Genomic DNA, 15,148 nt, shown 5'->3' with positions numbered 1-15,148 from the left:
CAAATATTTGCCATATTGACTGTGAGTCAACTGAATTGCAATTTTTCACCAGTAAATCGTTAAGATACTTATGGTATGAGTGTGGGGATGGGAGTATCTAAAGTGTACAAAGTGTGTATGCTAATTTCGCAGAATGCCAAGGCAAGAGTAATGTCAGATAAGATACCACTAATATGTGTGGAAACTCAACACAAATTGTTCTCTAATGTTTTTGCCGAAGCGAAAACATTAGGCGAAGCGTTTTCAGGTGTCTCAAAATGGTATGAAACTATTACCTTTAAGTTCCTGCCCCAATCGACGGATAGGTCCAAGCACGTCGAGAGTGTCCAACATGCTACCCGTAATCATTACAATTCATTCACCGCCGTAACTTTTAATTGCTTTTAATTTTTTCAAGCTACAAGTGAATAAAATATTCGCCATGCTACGTGACTGGGCTCCTCTTCATGCCCATATGGGCATCGGTTAAGTCAGTTTTGGATATTCCCGTGTCAGAGAATGTCGTTTGCAAGTCTGCCCTAAAAGTGCATTGTGCAATGGCATGGGGCGCAGTAGGCAGTAAAAAAACATTTTCGGAGATCTCGACATTTCGGCCAACTGGCTGCCAAATAAGGGCTGACATGGACACGTTACCTTGATGTGCATTTCGGCTTATTGTTAAATTAAAATAAATTGAACTTGAGGCTACGCGACAGCCGAAACTTGCGAATAAATTTCGAGCACGCCTCTCAGAATTCAATTTCAATTCCAAGGAAACATTGTGAGATGAGCGTCGAGATGTCATCATCATCCCCACACTCGATACACTCGATCTCCCTAATTAGTCGGTCCCCACTTTTTTTTTCCCAACGCACTGGCATAGTTTCCAATTGCCATTTGATCTGAATTGCAGCGTGCTCCAGATCCAGTTGCAATTTTAGGCCCATGCCCATGTCGATTTGTGTGTGCGGTGAATTGCTAAGCAGGTTCCACTGTGGCCGCTTTTATTTGCCACTTTAATTTTGCATTTGTGTCTTACTTCTATTTGTGTGATTTTATTTTGTGTACCCGGCCAGCAAACAAGTTTTGATTGCTTTTGGCTTCGCATGAAAATGAGTTTCGGTGCTCGTTGCTCGTTGCTCATACGCCGCGTATGACGTCAGTTTCGAATTAAGCAAGAACTGGGCTTTGCTTTTCTTAATGGCTCGATTCGCCCGGTATCTATATATACACACACTTGGTTTTGGAGGTCACATGGGGTTCTTTTTCATTATGCAGCTGATCAATTGCACGCCCCTTTTGGACATATCCACTTCCAGATGTTTTTCATTTGCACCCACCCAAAGGCCGTTATAAATCAATTGGGCCATTGAGAGTGTATCGGGGCAGCATTATGGCGAATAAATCTTGATCTTAACGTGGCTTACTCAGCTCCGGCGGGAGACGCCCACGTAGCGCCCGGCTAGACGATCTCTGAAAAAGTGGCTACAAACATGGCCAGCATGCGCTGACTAATCCGTCTCCGAACGCTATTCAAATTTAATTGTGCATCCGACAGACACAGCCGTTAGAGCCTGGCCTAATTTGGCGTGCCAATTTCGCATTTAGTGTCAATATTGTTTTGGAAGACTGTTTGCTACGCAGGCGCACGCCCTGGAAGAGTTCGTGATGCTCTGTTTTGTGTACCTGACAAGCTCAAACAGAAAGACCGCCGGCATCGAGTATCGGGCATCGGGGCAGCAAACATCAGACATCTGTTTGTTTTGTTTTTATTGGCACTTTCACAAAAGATCGATGCGGTGTGCGTGCGGTTTTTATTGGCTTATTGAACTCGGTCTTCGTGGCAGACCGGGCCAGGGGCGGATCTGCATTTTTTGTGGGAAGAACTTTATCAATTTGTATATTGATAGTCGGGGAAAGGTTCCAAAGATATTTCACTTATTGATTTTTGGGATGGTAGGTTGAAAAAAGTACTCGAGAATACCTCGGTTTCACAGAAATGATGTATGGAATTTCTTTGGAAGAGACTGGTGGGGATATTAGGAGTCTTATAGAGGTTGACTGATGTGTTTTCGATGCGGTGGATTGGAATAAACTTTGACGTAGAAAATTCAACAGGGTACCAGAACTTTCCAATGGGTTTTTTTTAGGAAAGATTGGCGGTTATATTAGGAGTGTTGTGAAGATTTTTGAAACACTATCCCAAGTTGTGAGCCCATCGGATCCACGCCTGTTCCGGCCTACGCATCCGTCGGAATACGAAACCTACGCTGGCCTGGCTTTAACTTTTTGCCTTTTGCGAAGGCGTCTTGCCTCTCGCTCGCGCCAACGGCCGAAAGCCCACAAAACGCTTCTGCCGGCGCCGCTGCTGCCGCTTTCAGCCGGCAGCGCACAGATAGTCGGTCGAAAGCAGCTCCAGACGCGATCAGTACGTTTTGAGTTGTGCTTCGCGACGGTTGGTGATCTTACAAGTGCTCCGAACACGACCAGTGCCCGCGGTCTCTCGGTTTTGGATTTTCAATTTTTGGCTCTGCATCTGTATCTGTATCTGTATCTCGATCGGTTTCAAACTGCCTGCATCCGTGAACCTCTCTCTTCCCACCTTTCGGGCGTAAGCGAGTGAGTGTGTTTGTGAGCAAGAGTGCTAAGCTTTTTGCTCACACGTTGCCAAAGTGTGCGTGTGCTGGGGCCTTAACTTGAACTATGGTTCGCCTGTTCGTGTGCGTCTAATAAATATATATATTTAAAAATAAGTATTTCGACATTCCGGTCGTGGAAATTATGTGACACACCAGTCCATAGATCCCAAAACAACCACGTCCCATTCATACGCAACGACACATTATTAAAAAGCCATCCGAGTGCCAAAAGCAACGAAGCGAGCAATAATTGTGATTAATAACAACGAAACAAACGAATTCCGACCGCAAATTAGCCACATAAGGCCAGTCAAATAGCTATAGTTCAGCCAGGTGCATTATTCACGGCTCCCAAACAGTGATTACCTCATCTTTGCCAGCGCTCCGCCAGCAAAATGGTATCAAAAAGCAATAAAAAGAAACAAGTGTCTCAGCAGCAGGCGTCGACGTCGCAGTCGCAGTCGCAGTTGTCTCAGTCACAGCCGCCAGCAACATCGACCACAACATCAACGTCGTCGGCGGAGGCCACGAAGCTCACCAAAAAACTGGGTCCCGATGCGTTTGCCACTCTGACCACCAGCAACAGCTCCAGTTCCATGCAGCACGAGTCGGTGACGTACGGTGAGCCTGTGGCCAGCACTTCGGGTGCTTCGCTGCCGGCGGCAGGAGTCAGGAGCTACAGCAGCCGGAGCCAGAGCAAGAGCAAGGCCTCCCAGTCGTCGCATTCCTCATACACAGAGCAATCTCAGTCCCAGCTGCAGTCGGAACAGTACAGCAGCAAGATCTCCCAGGATTATGCCAATCAGAAGATCATCTCGTCGATTGATCTGCTCGAAAGTGAGAAGAAAGAGCCAGTATTCTCGGTGCCCATCGAAGTGGTGGAGATCGTAACACCCACGCTATCCGTCTCCGCCAGCGGGGGCAGTGTCTCGAAAATGTTCACGTCCTCGTCGCAGCAGCAGCAGGCTAGCAGCTCCAGCAGCTCGTACTTCCAAGCCACAACCAGTTCCAGCCGGAGCGCCAACGAAACGCTGATTGCGAGCGAGAGCGCCGATACGGCTACCGGTATGACATCATCCGGGCCGAGGAAACAGGTTGGCTTCGATACAGACACCAAGAGAGTGACAAACACCAGCAGCAGCAGCAACATCAGCAGCAGCATGAGCACAAACACAAACACTAACATCAACACAAGCACTAACATCAACATCAGCAGCGGCAGCAGCAATGTGAGCGAATCTCAGAGCGTGCCAAAGCTGCCAGCGAGCGGAACAGCTGATGCTCCCACATCGGTGACGTTGCAAGGCTACCCCGAACCGGTTGCCGCGTCGTCTGGCGCGACCACAACAAAGGCGACGTCATCGACGCGACGCAACGATAAACTGGAAGTGGCCAGCACAGACACAGCTGTTGATAGAGCTACGTCATTGTCTAGGTCCAGCAAAGAGGTCAGCGAGAGTTCCGTCCTCAAAAGCTCGAGCAGCAGCAAACAATCGAAAACTTCGTCCAAGAAGGAGGTATACGATGTGAAGACCAAGACCTGGACGGAGTACAGCGATGGCAGCTCCCAAGGACCCAGCAAGTCCCGACCGACCTTCGAGCGGTATGTCAGCAAGGACACCGACGGCAGCTCCAAAGTAACGTACAAGAAGAAGATATACGACAAACGCAACAATCGGTGGCGCGTGGTGGACGAACGGACGGTGGACAGTACCGCCGACACCGGCTACCCCGAAATAGTCGATGATGTCATTAACACAACAAGAACCACTTACACCACCAAGGTGTACGACACGAAGCTCGGCAAGTGGACTGTGGTGGACGAGAAGTCGTTCACTGATACGAAAGCTTTCGTGCCCAATGACATTGCTCGTGAAATCGAGAAAGATAATACCGATGTTGCAAACATAACGACTACAACGGAGGTAACAAAGGTAAGTCATCGCTTGTGCGTGCCTGCGTGTGGGCGTTCATTGGACTCACCCAAAACCAGAAACCGCAGACGAAAGTTTCGTGGGTGTGTGTTGAATTTTGATTCTAAGGAATTTTGCTTCAGATTTTCGATGCAAGCATCAACGATTGGCGTGTTTTGGACGAGAAGGTGCACACAGATGTCATTGAGAAGATCGTAGAGGCTCCCAAAAAGACCATTTACGTGGACGAATTTGTGGAGATTGAGAAGAACACCTCGATATCGGAGAACAATGAGAACATAACCCTGAACCTACAAGAGACATCGAAACACAAAAATATTACCGAAAATATTTATGATGAAATCGATTATGTGCGCACTGATAAGCAACGCCTAGACGACTCAAGAACCGTAAGTTGATTAGTTAAGAAAACAAACTAAAGATTTCTGAAATATTTCTTTTGCGGATTTTTTAAGATTTTGAATATTTCTTAATACTCATATTTCTTAATTCTTTACATTACCAGCGAGGAGTTGCAAGAAACAAGTCAACAACACATAGTGAAAGATGCATATGTGAAATCTGCACATGCGGGTATGTTTTTATGGGTCCTAAATACTTGTCTTTTTGTTTGCTAAAAGCCGTACTTTCATTTTAGGCGTCATCATTGCTCAAGCAGTACAACGAAATCCTCCGAAAAAACCATTGTTCAAACCGATGGTAAGTGCAATTTTCAAAATAATTAAATAAGTTTTTGTTAACCATTTCGAATTTTCATAGATAACGTCGACGAAGCATATACTAGGATACGTACTAATACATGGTCGAAAGAAGATCGTAAAAACATTCCCAAGCAAAACGAAGACATTCTAGTGGACTACATAGTTATAAAAAAACCAGAAGACAATTTAAGGCCAGAAGGAGACTTTATAGTTCCACCGAAAGAGCCATATAAGCCGGGAGAAAAACGAGAGAAAATTGTGCATACCGATAACCTTCGCACAGAGGGAGAAATGACTTTCGTAGAGAGAGAGGAATATCAATACACTGTACGCCCTGGATATGTAAAGCCCACAGATAACCTTAAGCCCGAAGGCGAGTTTTATAGTCCAGAAAAACCTAAATACCAACCGGGAGATCGACCTACTCAGGTTCGACACCAAGACAACCTTAGACCAGAAGGCGAGTTTTACACTCCCGAGAAACCGGGATACACCCCAGCCGATCGCCCACAGCAAAAGAAACCAGTGGATAACCTTAAACCGGAAGGAGACTTTACTTCTCCGGAAAAGCCAACATACAGACCTGCCGAAAAACCTGAAAAAATAATTCGAAGTGATAACTTGCGGACTGAAGGCGAAATGACATTTGTGGAAAGAGAGGAATATCAATTTGTGAGACGACCGGGACAAGTCAAGCCAACAGATAACTTACGACCAGAGGGTGAATTTTACAGTCCTGAAAAACCAAAATATGCTCCTGGCGATCGTCCATCTCAAGTACGTCCTGTTGACAATCTAAGGCCCGAAGGCGATTTCTATGCTCCTGAACAACCAGGCTTTAGACCAGCAGAGAGGCCAGTTCAAACGAAACCCAAGGACAATCTTAAACCAGAGGGGGAATTCGTTAAGCCTGAGAAACAAGTTTACAAACCTGCCGATAGAACTGAAAGAATTATTCGAACAGATAATCTTCGCACGGAAGGCGAAATGTCTTTTGTTGAGAGGGAGGAATATCAGTATGTGGTGCGTCCTGACCAAGTAAAACCATCAGACAATCTTAAACCAGAAGGAGAATTCTACAGCCCTGAAAAACCGAAGTACAGGCCAGGCGAAAGGCCTTCTCAAGTAAGGCCGGAGGACAATCTTAGACCAGAGGGTGAGTTCTACACACCGGAGAAGCCAGGATTCAGGCCTGCTGAGAGACCTGTTCAGAAGAAGCCGGAGGACAATTTGAAACCCGAGGGAGAATTCTACAGCCCCGAGAAACCGAAGTACAAGCCAGGTGAAAGACCCTCTCAAGTCAGGCCAGAGGACAATCTCAGACCGGAAGGTGAATTCTACACACCGGAGAAGCCTGGATTTAGGCCCGCTGAGAGACCCGTGCAAAAGAAGCCAGAGGACAATCTGAAACCCGAGGGAGACTTCTACAGCCCTGAGAAAACCAAGTACAGACCTGGCGAGAGGCCTTCTCAGGTAAGACCGGAGGACAATCTTAGACCAGAGGGTGAATTCTACACACCGGAGAAGCCAGGGTTTAGGCCCGCTGAGAGACCCGTGCAAAAAAAGCCGGAAGACAATCTGAAACCCGAGGGAGAATTCTACAGCCCCGAGAAACAGAAGTACAAACCAGGTGAAAGACCTTCTCAAGTAAGGCCAGAGGACAACCTCAGACCAGAGGGTGAGTTCTACACACCGGAGAAGCCAGGTTTTAGGCCCGCTGAGACACCCGTCCAAAAGAAGCCCCAGGACAACCTTAAGCCCGAAGGAGAGTTTGTTAAGCCCGAGAAGCAAGTTTACAAACCTGCCGAGAAAACTGAACAAATTATTCGTAAGGATAACCTTCGCTCAGAAGGCGAAATGACGTTTGTTCAAAGGGAAGAATATCAATATGTGGTGCGACCTGAGCAAGTAAAACCATTAGACAATCTAAAACCGGAAGGAGAATTCTACAGTCCCGAGAAACCGAAGTACAAGCCAGGTGAAAGACCTTCTCAAGTAAGGCCCGAGGACAATCTCAGACCGGAAGGTGAGTTCTACGCACCGGAGAAGCCTGGATTTAGGCCCGCTGAGAGACCCGTGCAAAAGAAGCCAGAGGACAATCTGAAACCCGAGGGAGAATTCTATAGCCCCGAGAAACCGAAGTACAAGCCAGGTGACAGACCTTCTCAAGTAAGGCCAGAGGACAATCTCAGACCAGAGGGTGAGTTCTACACACCGGAGAAGCCAGGATTCAGGCCTGCTGAGAGACCAGTGCAGAAGAAGCCGGAGGACAATCTGAAACCCGAGGGAGAATTCTACAGCCCTGAGAAACCGAAGTACAAGCCAGGTGAAAGACCTTCTCAAGTAAGGCCCGAGGACAATCTCAGACCGGAAGGTGAGTTCTACGCACCGGAGAAGCCTGGATTTAGGCCCGCTGAGAGACCCGTGCAAAAGAAGCCAGAGGACAATCTGAAACCCGAGGGAGAATTCTATAGCCCCGAAAAACCGAAGTACAAGCCAGGTGAAAGACCTTCTCAAGTAAGGCCAGAGGACAATCTCAGACCAGAGGGTGAGTTCTACACACCGGAGAAGCCAGGTTTTAGGCCCGCTGAGAGACCCGTCCAAAAGAAGCCCCAGGACAACCTTAAGCCCGAAGGAGAGTTTGTTAAGCCCGAGAAGCAAGTTTACAAACCTGCCGAGAAAACTGAACAAATTATTCGAAAGGATAACCTTCGCTCAGAAGGCGAAATGACGTTTGTTCAAAGGGAAGAATATCAATATGTGGTGCGACCTGAGCAAGTAAAACCATTAGACAATCTAAAACCGGAAGGAGAATTCTACAGTCCCGAGAAACCTAAGTACAAACCAGGTGAAAGACCTTCTCAAGTAAGGCCCGAGGACAATCTAAGACCGGAAGGTGAATTCTACACACCGGAGAAGCCTGGATTTAGGCCCGCTGAGAGACCCGTGCAAAAGAAGCCAGAGGACAATCTGAAACCCGAGGGAGAATTCTACAGCCCCGAGAAACCGAAGTACAAACCAGGTGAAAGACCTTCTCAAGTAAGGCCAGAGGACAATCTCAGACCGGAAGGTGAGTTTTACACACCGGAGAAGCCTGGATTTAGGCCCGCTGAGAGACCCGTGCAAAAGAAGCCAGAGGACAATCTGAAACCCGAGGGAGAATTCTACAGCCCCGAGAAACCGAAGTACAAACCAGGTGAAAGACCTTCTCAAGTAAGGCCAGAGGACAATCTCAGACCGGAAGGTGAGTTTTACACACCGGAGAAGCCTGGATTTAGGCCCGCTGAGAGACCCGTGCAAAAGAAGCCAGAGGACAATCTGAAACCGGAGGGAGATTTCTACACCCCTGAGAAAACGAAGTACAAGCCAGGTGAGAGACCCTCTCAAGTCAGGCCAGAGGACAATCTCAGACCAGAGGGTGAATTCTACGCACCGGAGAAGCCAGGTTTCAGGCCCGCTGAGAGACCCGTCCAGAAGAAGCCCCAGGACAACCTTAAGCCCGAGGGCGAGTTTGTTAAGCCCGAGAAGCAAGTTTACAAACCGGCCGAGAAAACTGAGAGAATTATTCGAAAGGATAATCTTCGCTCGGAAGGAGAAATGACGTTTGTTCAAAAAGAAGAGTATCAATATGTGGTGCGACCTGACCAAGTAAAGCCATCAGACAATCTTAAACCGGAAGGAGAATTCTACAGCCCCAAGAAACCGAAGTACAAGCCAGGTGAAAGACCTTCTCAAGTAAGGCCAGAGGACAATCTCAGACCAGAGGGTGAGTTCTACACACCGGAGAAGCCAGGTTTTAGGCCCGCTGAGAGACCCGTCCAGAAGAAGCCCCAGGACAACCTTAAGCCCGAAGGCGAGTTTGTTAAGCCCGAGAAGCAAGTTTACAAACCTGCCGAGAAAACTGAAAGAATTATTCGAAAGGATAACCTTCGCTCGGAGGGTGAAATGACGTTTGTTGAAAGGGAAGAATATCAATATGTGGTGCGACCTGAGCAAGTAAAACCATTAGACAATCTAAAACCGGAAGGAGAATTCTACAGTCCCGAGAAACCGAAGTACAAGCCAGGTGAGAGACCTTCTCAAGTAAGGCCAGAGGACAATCTCAGACCGGAAGGTGAGTTCTACACACCGGAGAAGCCTGGATTTAGGCCCGCTGAGAGACCCGTGCAAAAGAAGCCGGAGGACAATTTGAAACCCGAGGGAGAATTCTACAGCCCCGAGAAACCGAAATACAAGCCAGGTGAAAGACCTTCTCAAGTAAGGCCCGAGGACAACCTCAGACCAGAGGGTGAATTCTACGCACCGGAGAAGCCTGGATTTAGGCCCGCTGAGAGACCCGTGCAAAAGAAGCCAGAGGACAATTTGAAACCCGAGGGAGAATTCTACAGCCCCGAGAAACCGAAGTACAAGCCAGGTGAAAGACCTTCTCAAGTAAGGCCAGAGGACAACCTCAGACCAGAGGGTGAATTCTACGCACCGGAGAAGCCAGGATTTAGGCCTGCTGAGAGACCCGTGCAGAAGAAGCCCCAGGACAACCTTAAGCCCGAAGGCGAATTTGTAAAGCCTGAGAAACAAGTTTACAAACCTGCCGAGAAAACTGAACGAATTATTCGAAAGGATAACCTTCGCTCGGAGGGCGAAATGACGTTTGTTGAAAGGGAAGAATATCAATACGTGGTACGACCTGACCAAGTAAAACCGTCAGACAATCTAAAACCAGAAGGAGAATTCTACAGCCCCGAGAAACCGAAGTACAAACCAGGTGAAAGACCTTCTCAAGTAAGGCCCGAGGACAATCTCAGACCGGAAGGTGAGTTCTACACACCGGAGAAGCCTGGATTTAGGCCCGCTGAGAGACCCGTGCAAAAGAAGCCAGAGGACAATTTGAAACCCGAGGGAGAATTCTACAGCCCCGAGAAACCGAAGTACAAGCCAGGTGAAAGACCTTCTCAAGTAAGGCCAGAGGACAACCTCAGACCAGAGGGTGAATTCTACGCACCGGAGAAGCCAGGATTTAGGCCTGCTGAGAGACCCGTGCAGAAGAAGCCCCAGGACAACCTTAAGCCCGAAGGCGAATTTGTAAAGCCTGAGAAACAAGTTTACAAACCTGCCGAGAAAACTGAACGAATTATTCGAAAGGATAACCTTCGCTCGGAGGGCGAAATGACGTTTGTTGAAAGGGAAGAATATCAATACGTGGTGCGACCTGACCAAGTAAAACCGTCAGACAATCTAAAACCAGAAGGAGAATTCTACAGCCCCGAGAAACCGAAGTACAAACCAGGTGAAAGACCTTCTCAAGTAAGGCCAGAGGACAACCTCAGACCAGAGGGTGAATTCTACGCACCGGAGAAGCCTGGATTTAGGCCCGCTGAGAGACCCGTGCAAAAGAAGCCAGAGGACAATTTGAAACCCGAGGGAGAATTCTACAGCCCCGAAAAACCGAAGTACAAGCCAGGTGAAAGACCTTCTCAAGTAAGGCCAGAGGACAACCTCAGACCAGAGGGTGAATTCTACGCACCGGAGAAGCCAGGATTTAGGCCTGCTGAGAGACCCGTGCAGAAGAAGCCCCAGGACAACCTTAAGCCCGAAGGCGAATTTGTAAAGCCTGAGAAACAAGTTTACAAACCTGCCGAGAAAACTGAACGAATTATTCGAAAGGATAACCTTCGCTCGGAGGGCGAAATGACGTTTGTTGAAAGGGAAGAATATCAATACGTGGTACGACCTGACCAAGTAAAACCGTCAGACAATCTAAAACCAGAAGGAGAATTCTACAGCCCCGAGAAACCGAAGTACAAACCAGGTGAAAGACCTTCTCAAGTAAGGCCAGAGGACAACCTCAGACCAGAGGGCGAATTCTACACACCGGAGAAGCCAGGATTCAGGCCTGCTGAGAGACCAGTGCAGAAGAAGCCGGAGGACAATTTGAAACCCGAGGGAGAATTCTACAGTCCCGAGAAACCGAAATACAAGCCAGGTGAAAGACCTTCTCAAGTAAGGCCAGAGGACAACCTCAGACCAGAGGGTGAATTCTACGCACCGGAGAAGCCAGGATTTAGGCCTGCTGAGAGACCCGTGCAGAAGAAGCCCCAGGACAACCTTAAGCCCGAAGGCGAATTTGTAAAGCCTGAGAAACAAGTTTACAAACCTGCTGAGAAAACTGAACGAATTATTCGAAAGGATAACCTTCGCTCGGAGGGTGAAATGACGTTTGTCGAAAGGGAAGAATATCAATATGTGGTGCGACCTGACCAAGTAAAACCGTCAGACAATCTAAAACCAGAAGGAGAATTCTACAGTCCCGAGAAACCGAAATACAAGCCAGGTGAAAGACCTTCTCAAGTAAGGCCGGAGGACAATCTTAGACCGGAGGGTGAGTTCTACACACCGGAGAAGCCAGGATTCAGGCCTGCTGAGAGACCAGTGCAGAAGAAGCCGGAGGATAATCTGAAACCCGAGGGAGAATTCTACAGTCCTGAGAAACCGAAGTACAAGCCGGGCGAAAGACCTTCTCAAGTAAGGCCGGAGGACAATCTCAAACCAGAGGGTGAGTTCTACACACCGGAGAAGCCAGGATTCAGGCCCGCTGAGAGACCTGTGCAGAAGAAGCCGGAGGACAACCTGAAACCCGAGGGAGATTTCTACAGTCCTGAGAAAACCAAGTACAGGCCTGGCGAAAGGCCTTCTCAGGTTAGGCCGGAGGACAATCTTAGACCAGAGGGTGAATTCTACACACCGGAGAAGCCAGGATTCAGGCCTGCTGAGAGACCAGTGCAGAAGAAGCCGGAGGACAATTTGAAACCCGAGGGAGAATTCTACAGCCCCGAGAAACCGAAATACAAGCCAGGTGAAAGACCTTCTCAAGTAAGGCCAGAGGACAACCTCAGACCAGAGGGTGAATTCTACGCACCGGAGAAGCCAGGATTTAGGCCTGCTGAGAGACCCGTGCAGAAGAAGCCCCAGGACAACCTTAAGCCCGAAGGCGAATTTGTACAGCCTGAGAAACAAGTTTATAAGCCAGCCGAGAAAACTGAACGAATTATTCGAAAGGATAATCTTCGTTCGGAGGGCGAAATGACGTTTGTTGAAAGGGAAGAATATCAATATGTGGTTCGACCTGACCAAGTAAAACCATCCGACAATTTGAAACCGGAAGGAGAATTTTACAGTCCCGAGAAACAGAAGTACAAGCCAGGTGAAAGACCTTCTCAGGTTAGGCCTGAGGACAATCTTAGACCAGAGGGCGAGTTCTACACACCGGAGAAGCCAGGATTCAGACCAGCTGAGAGACCAGTTCAAAAAAAACCAGATGATAACTTAAAGCCGGAAGGAGAGTTTTACAGTCCTGATAAGCATCCTTACTTGCCCGGGGTACGTCCATCCCAAGTTCGACCTGAGGATAATTTGAGACCAGAAGGAAATTTCTATGCCCCAGAAAAGGTTCAATATAAGCCTGCCGATAAGGTGACAAGAGTTATTCATAAAGACAATCTTCGCAGTGAAGGAGAAATGACTTTTACTGAAAAAACTGAGTACCAGCATGTTGTAAGGCCCACTCCAGTAAAACCAGAAGATAACTTGAAAACCACTGGTAAGCTTTACGTACCTGAAAAGCCAACTATTGCAAATGGTGAACGTCCCGAGCCGGTTCGGCCTAAAGATAATCTGAAACCTGAAGGCGTAATGTACACTCCCAGCAAACCGCAATATGAGCCTGCTTCCCGCCCTGAACAGAAGAAATATGCCGATAACTTAAAACCAGAGGGTAAAATGCACATCCCAGAGAAAGAAGGGTACCGGCCGGCAGACAGGGTGAAGACGGTTATTAGAAAAGACAATTTAAGAACCGAAGGTGAAATGACTTTCACCCAAAAGGAGGAATACCACCATGTAAAACGTCCAGAGCAAGTAAAACCCAATGATAACTTAAAAGTCGAAGGCGAATTCTATACACCCAACAAGACTGCCTTTAGGCCCGCTGAACGACCCATCCAAAAGAAACCTAAGGACAACCTAAAACCGGAGGGTGAATTCTATAAGAGGACCGACCGAAGCGAGACCGATAGCACGACAGTAACAGAAATCATTAGAAGAGAAACGCCTAAGCGTCCCGTTGACAATTTGAAGCTAGAAGGTTCTATGACAGTAACCAGACGAGATGATTATAAAAATACGGCTAACAAAACCATTGATAGAACTCAGCGTACTCAAAAAATCAACCACAACAGTTCATCTATTACATTAGGAAGTGATACTACAATCCGCAAAACAACAAATCAGATGAACTATGTGTCCGGCAAGGATGCCATCAAACAAGTCGATTCCAACAGTCAAAACCCGGTGGACGGTCTTATTGTTGTATCCACAACGAAGGTAACTACTGTGATAGGAGGGCGTAACAAGAAAGAACCAGAAACCGAGTATGTCAAGAGGCCAGCTAAGATAAACGTTATAGAAAATGTTGCCAAGAATACAACGACGACAAACATCGAGAACACTCAAAACATTCACAAAGAAACGACGTCGATGCAAAGAAGCCACAACTTAGTCCAAAACGCTGCTTTGACTTCCAAAAACATTTCATTAGAATCAAATCGTAGACATTTATCCGATAATATCACTGGCGACGTAAGCTCAGGGGTAGTGTCCGGCGAAACTATCTCTAACACTGTAACTGGCGACTCTTCATCAAATCGAGTAGTTTCTGGCAGAAATGTTACCAGCAGCGTAACGGAGGATTCGACTTCCCGAGTTGTGTCGGGAAGAAACGTATCTAGCAACATAATTGGTGAGTCAACCACCCGTATGGTATCTGGAAGAAATGTTTCCAATAACATTACTGGTGATACCACAAGTCGAGTGCTGTCCGGTAGTACAGCAGGGCACAACATCAGTGACGATTCCACATCAAGAGTGGTGTCAGGAGGCAGAAACTCCAGCAATAACATTGTAACAGGAAACACATCCTCGCATGTGACCACTTCGAAGCACTTTCATCACCGAAAGAGCGAGTTCTCATCAGAAGCCGATGTTTCGAATACGGTCTTCCACCGCAAGAACGTAACCAGCGATTCGAATGCAGTCAATGGCAGTCTGACTTCTAACGGAAAGATGCAGCGAAAGAGCATACTAAATCTACACGAACAGCCCTCCAGCACCACCACCCATGGCGGGGAGCGTCAAAGTTACAGCAGCATCCATCGCCAGAATCGAGACTCTGACGCAAACTCCTCTTTCACGACCGAACGTCGAACCTGCAACGTACATAAAGAGAACAGGGAGCACAATGTGAAGAACTCATCCTCATCCTCTATGTCCCGCATTATTTCTGGTGGGGCCACCGGAACTGAACTGAACAGATCGAATGTCGAACGGTCAACGGTGACACGCACCCAAGTTTCGGGGGGTGGCATCGATTTTCCCTCTCAATCTCACTCACACTCTGGAACCCATGCGACTCGTCATCGAGGAAGTCAGCATGTGTCCAGCTTGGGCGGTGGCATCGATTTCCCCTCCTACAGTGCTCATGCTCACGGGCACACCGAGCGTGTGGTAACCCGCCGTGGAAATCAGTCCTCAATTAGTCTGGGCAACGACAAGTTTACCGGCTCCAGTTTGTACAAGAGCGAATACATTACTGCCCCAAAAACGACGTGTGCTGTGCATAAGATAAAACAAGGTGCATTCCAACATACCAGGAGTACTCAAGAACACAAGTTCTTCAAGACCTCAAACTAACAAAGCCACCCTACGAGTATATAAATATCTCTTGCTTTACTAACAAACATATCCCATATTAATAATATTATAAGCTTCCATGACAATATATGTTTTATACAATATACAAACCAATCCGAAATGAAGATTAACAATAAATAAAATTTTTTGACAC

At 47.5% G+C, this 15,148-nt stretch overlaps 1 protein-coding gene across 1 annotated transcript; it reads left to right on the top strand.

The window, feature by feature from the left end:
* Nucleotides 1-2,410: 2,410 nt before the first annotated feature.
* LOC119551504 (titin) lies at nucleotides 2,411-15,145 on the top strand. The gene is made up of 5 exons (XM_037860870.1): nucleotides 2,411-4,552; nucleotides 4,675-4,941; nucleotides 5,058-5,125; nucleotides 5,190-5,251; nucleotides 5,312-15,145. The coding sequence occupies exons 1-5, from the start codon at nucleotides 3,014-3,016 to the stop codon at nucleotides 14,992-14,994; spliced, it is 11,619 nt and encodes a 3,872-aa protein (XP_037716798.1). The 5' UTR covers nucleotides 2,411-3,013; the 3' UTR covers nucleotides 14,995-15,145.
* The last annotated feature ends 3 nt before the right edge of the window (nucleotides 15,146-15,148 follow it).

The sequence above is a fragment of the Drosophila subpulchrella genome, chromosome 2R, assembly GCF_014743375.2.
Source record: "Drosophila subpulchrella strain 33 F10 #4 breed RU33 chromosome 2R, RU_Dsub_v1.1 Primary Assembly, whole genome shotgun sequence".
NCBI classification, from domain to species: domain Eukaryota; kingdom Metazoa; phylum Arthropoda; class Insecta; order Diptera; family Drosophilidae; genus Drosophila; species Drosophila subpulchrella.
Note: the sequence above shows the minus strand (reverse complement) of the source record. Positions and strands in the feature narration are given on the sequence as shown.

What these genes read in the sequence shown, in the direction of transcription:
- LOC119551504 (XM_037860870.1), top strand. Translation starts at nt 3,014, where the DNA reads ATGGTATCAAAAAGCAATAAAAAGAAACAAGTGTCTCAGCAGCAGGCG. An exon ending in GCCTAGACGACTCAAGAACC is followed by an intron (nt 4,942 to 5,057) that starts GTAAGTTGATTA and finishes TTACATTACCAG; the next exon opens with CGAGGAGTTGCAAGAAACAA. An exon ending in AACCATTGTTCAAACCGATG is followed by an intron (nt 5,252 to 5,311) that starts GTAAGTGCAATT and finishes GAATTTTCATAG; the next exon opens with ATAACGTCGACGAAGCATAT.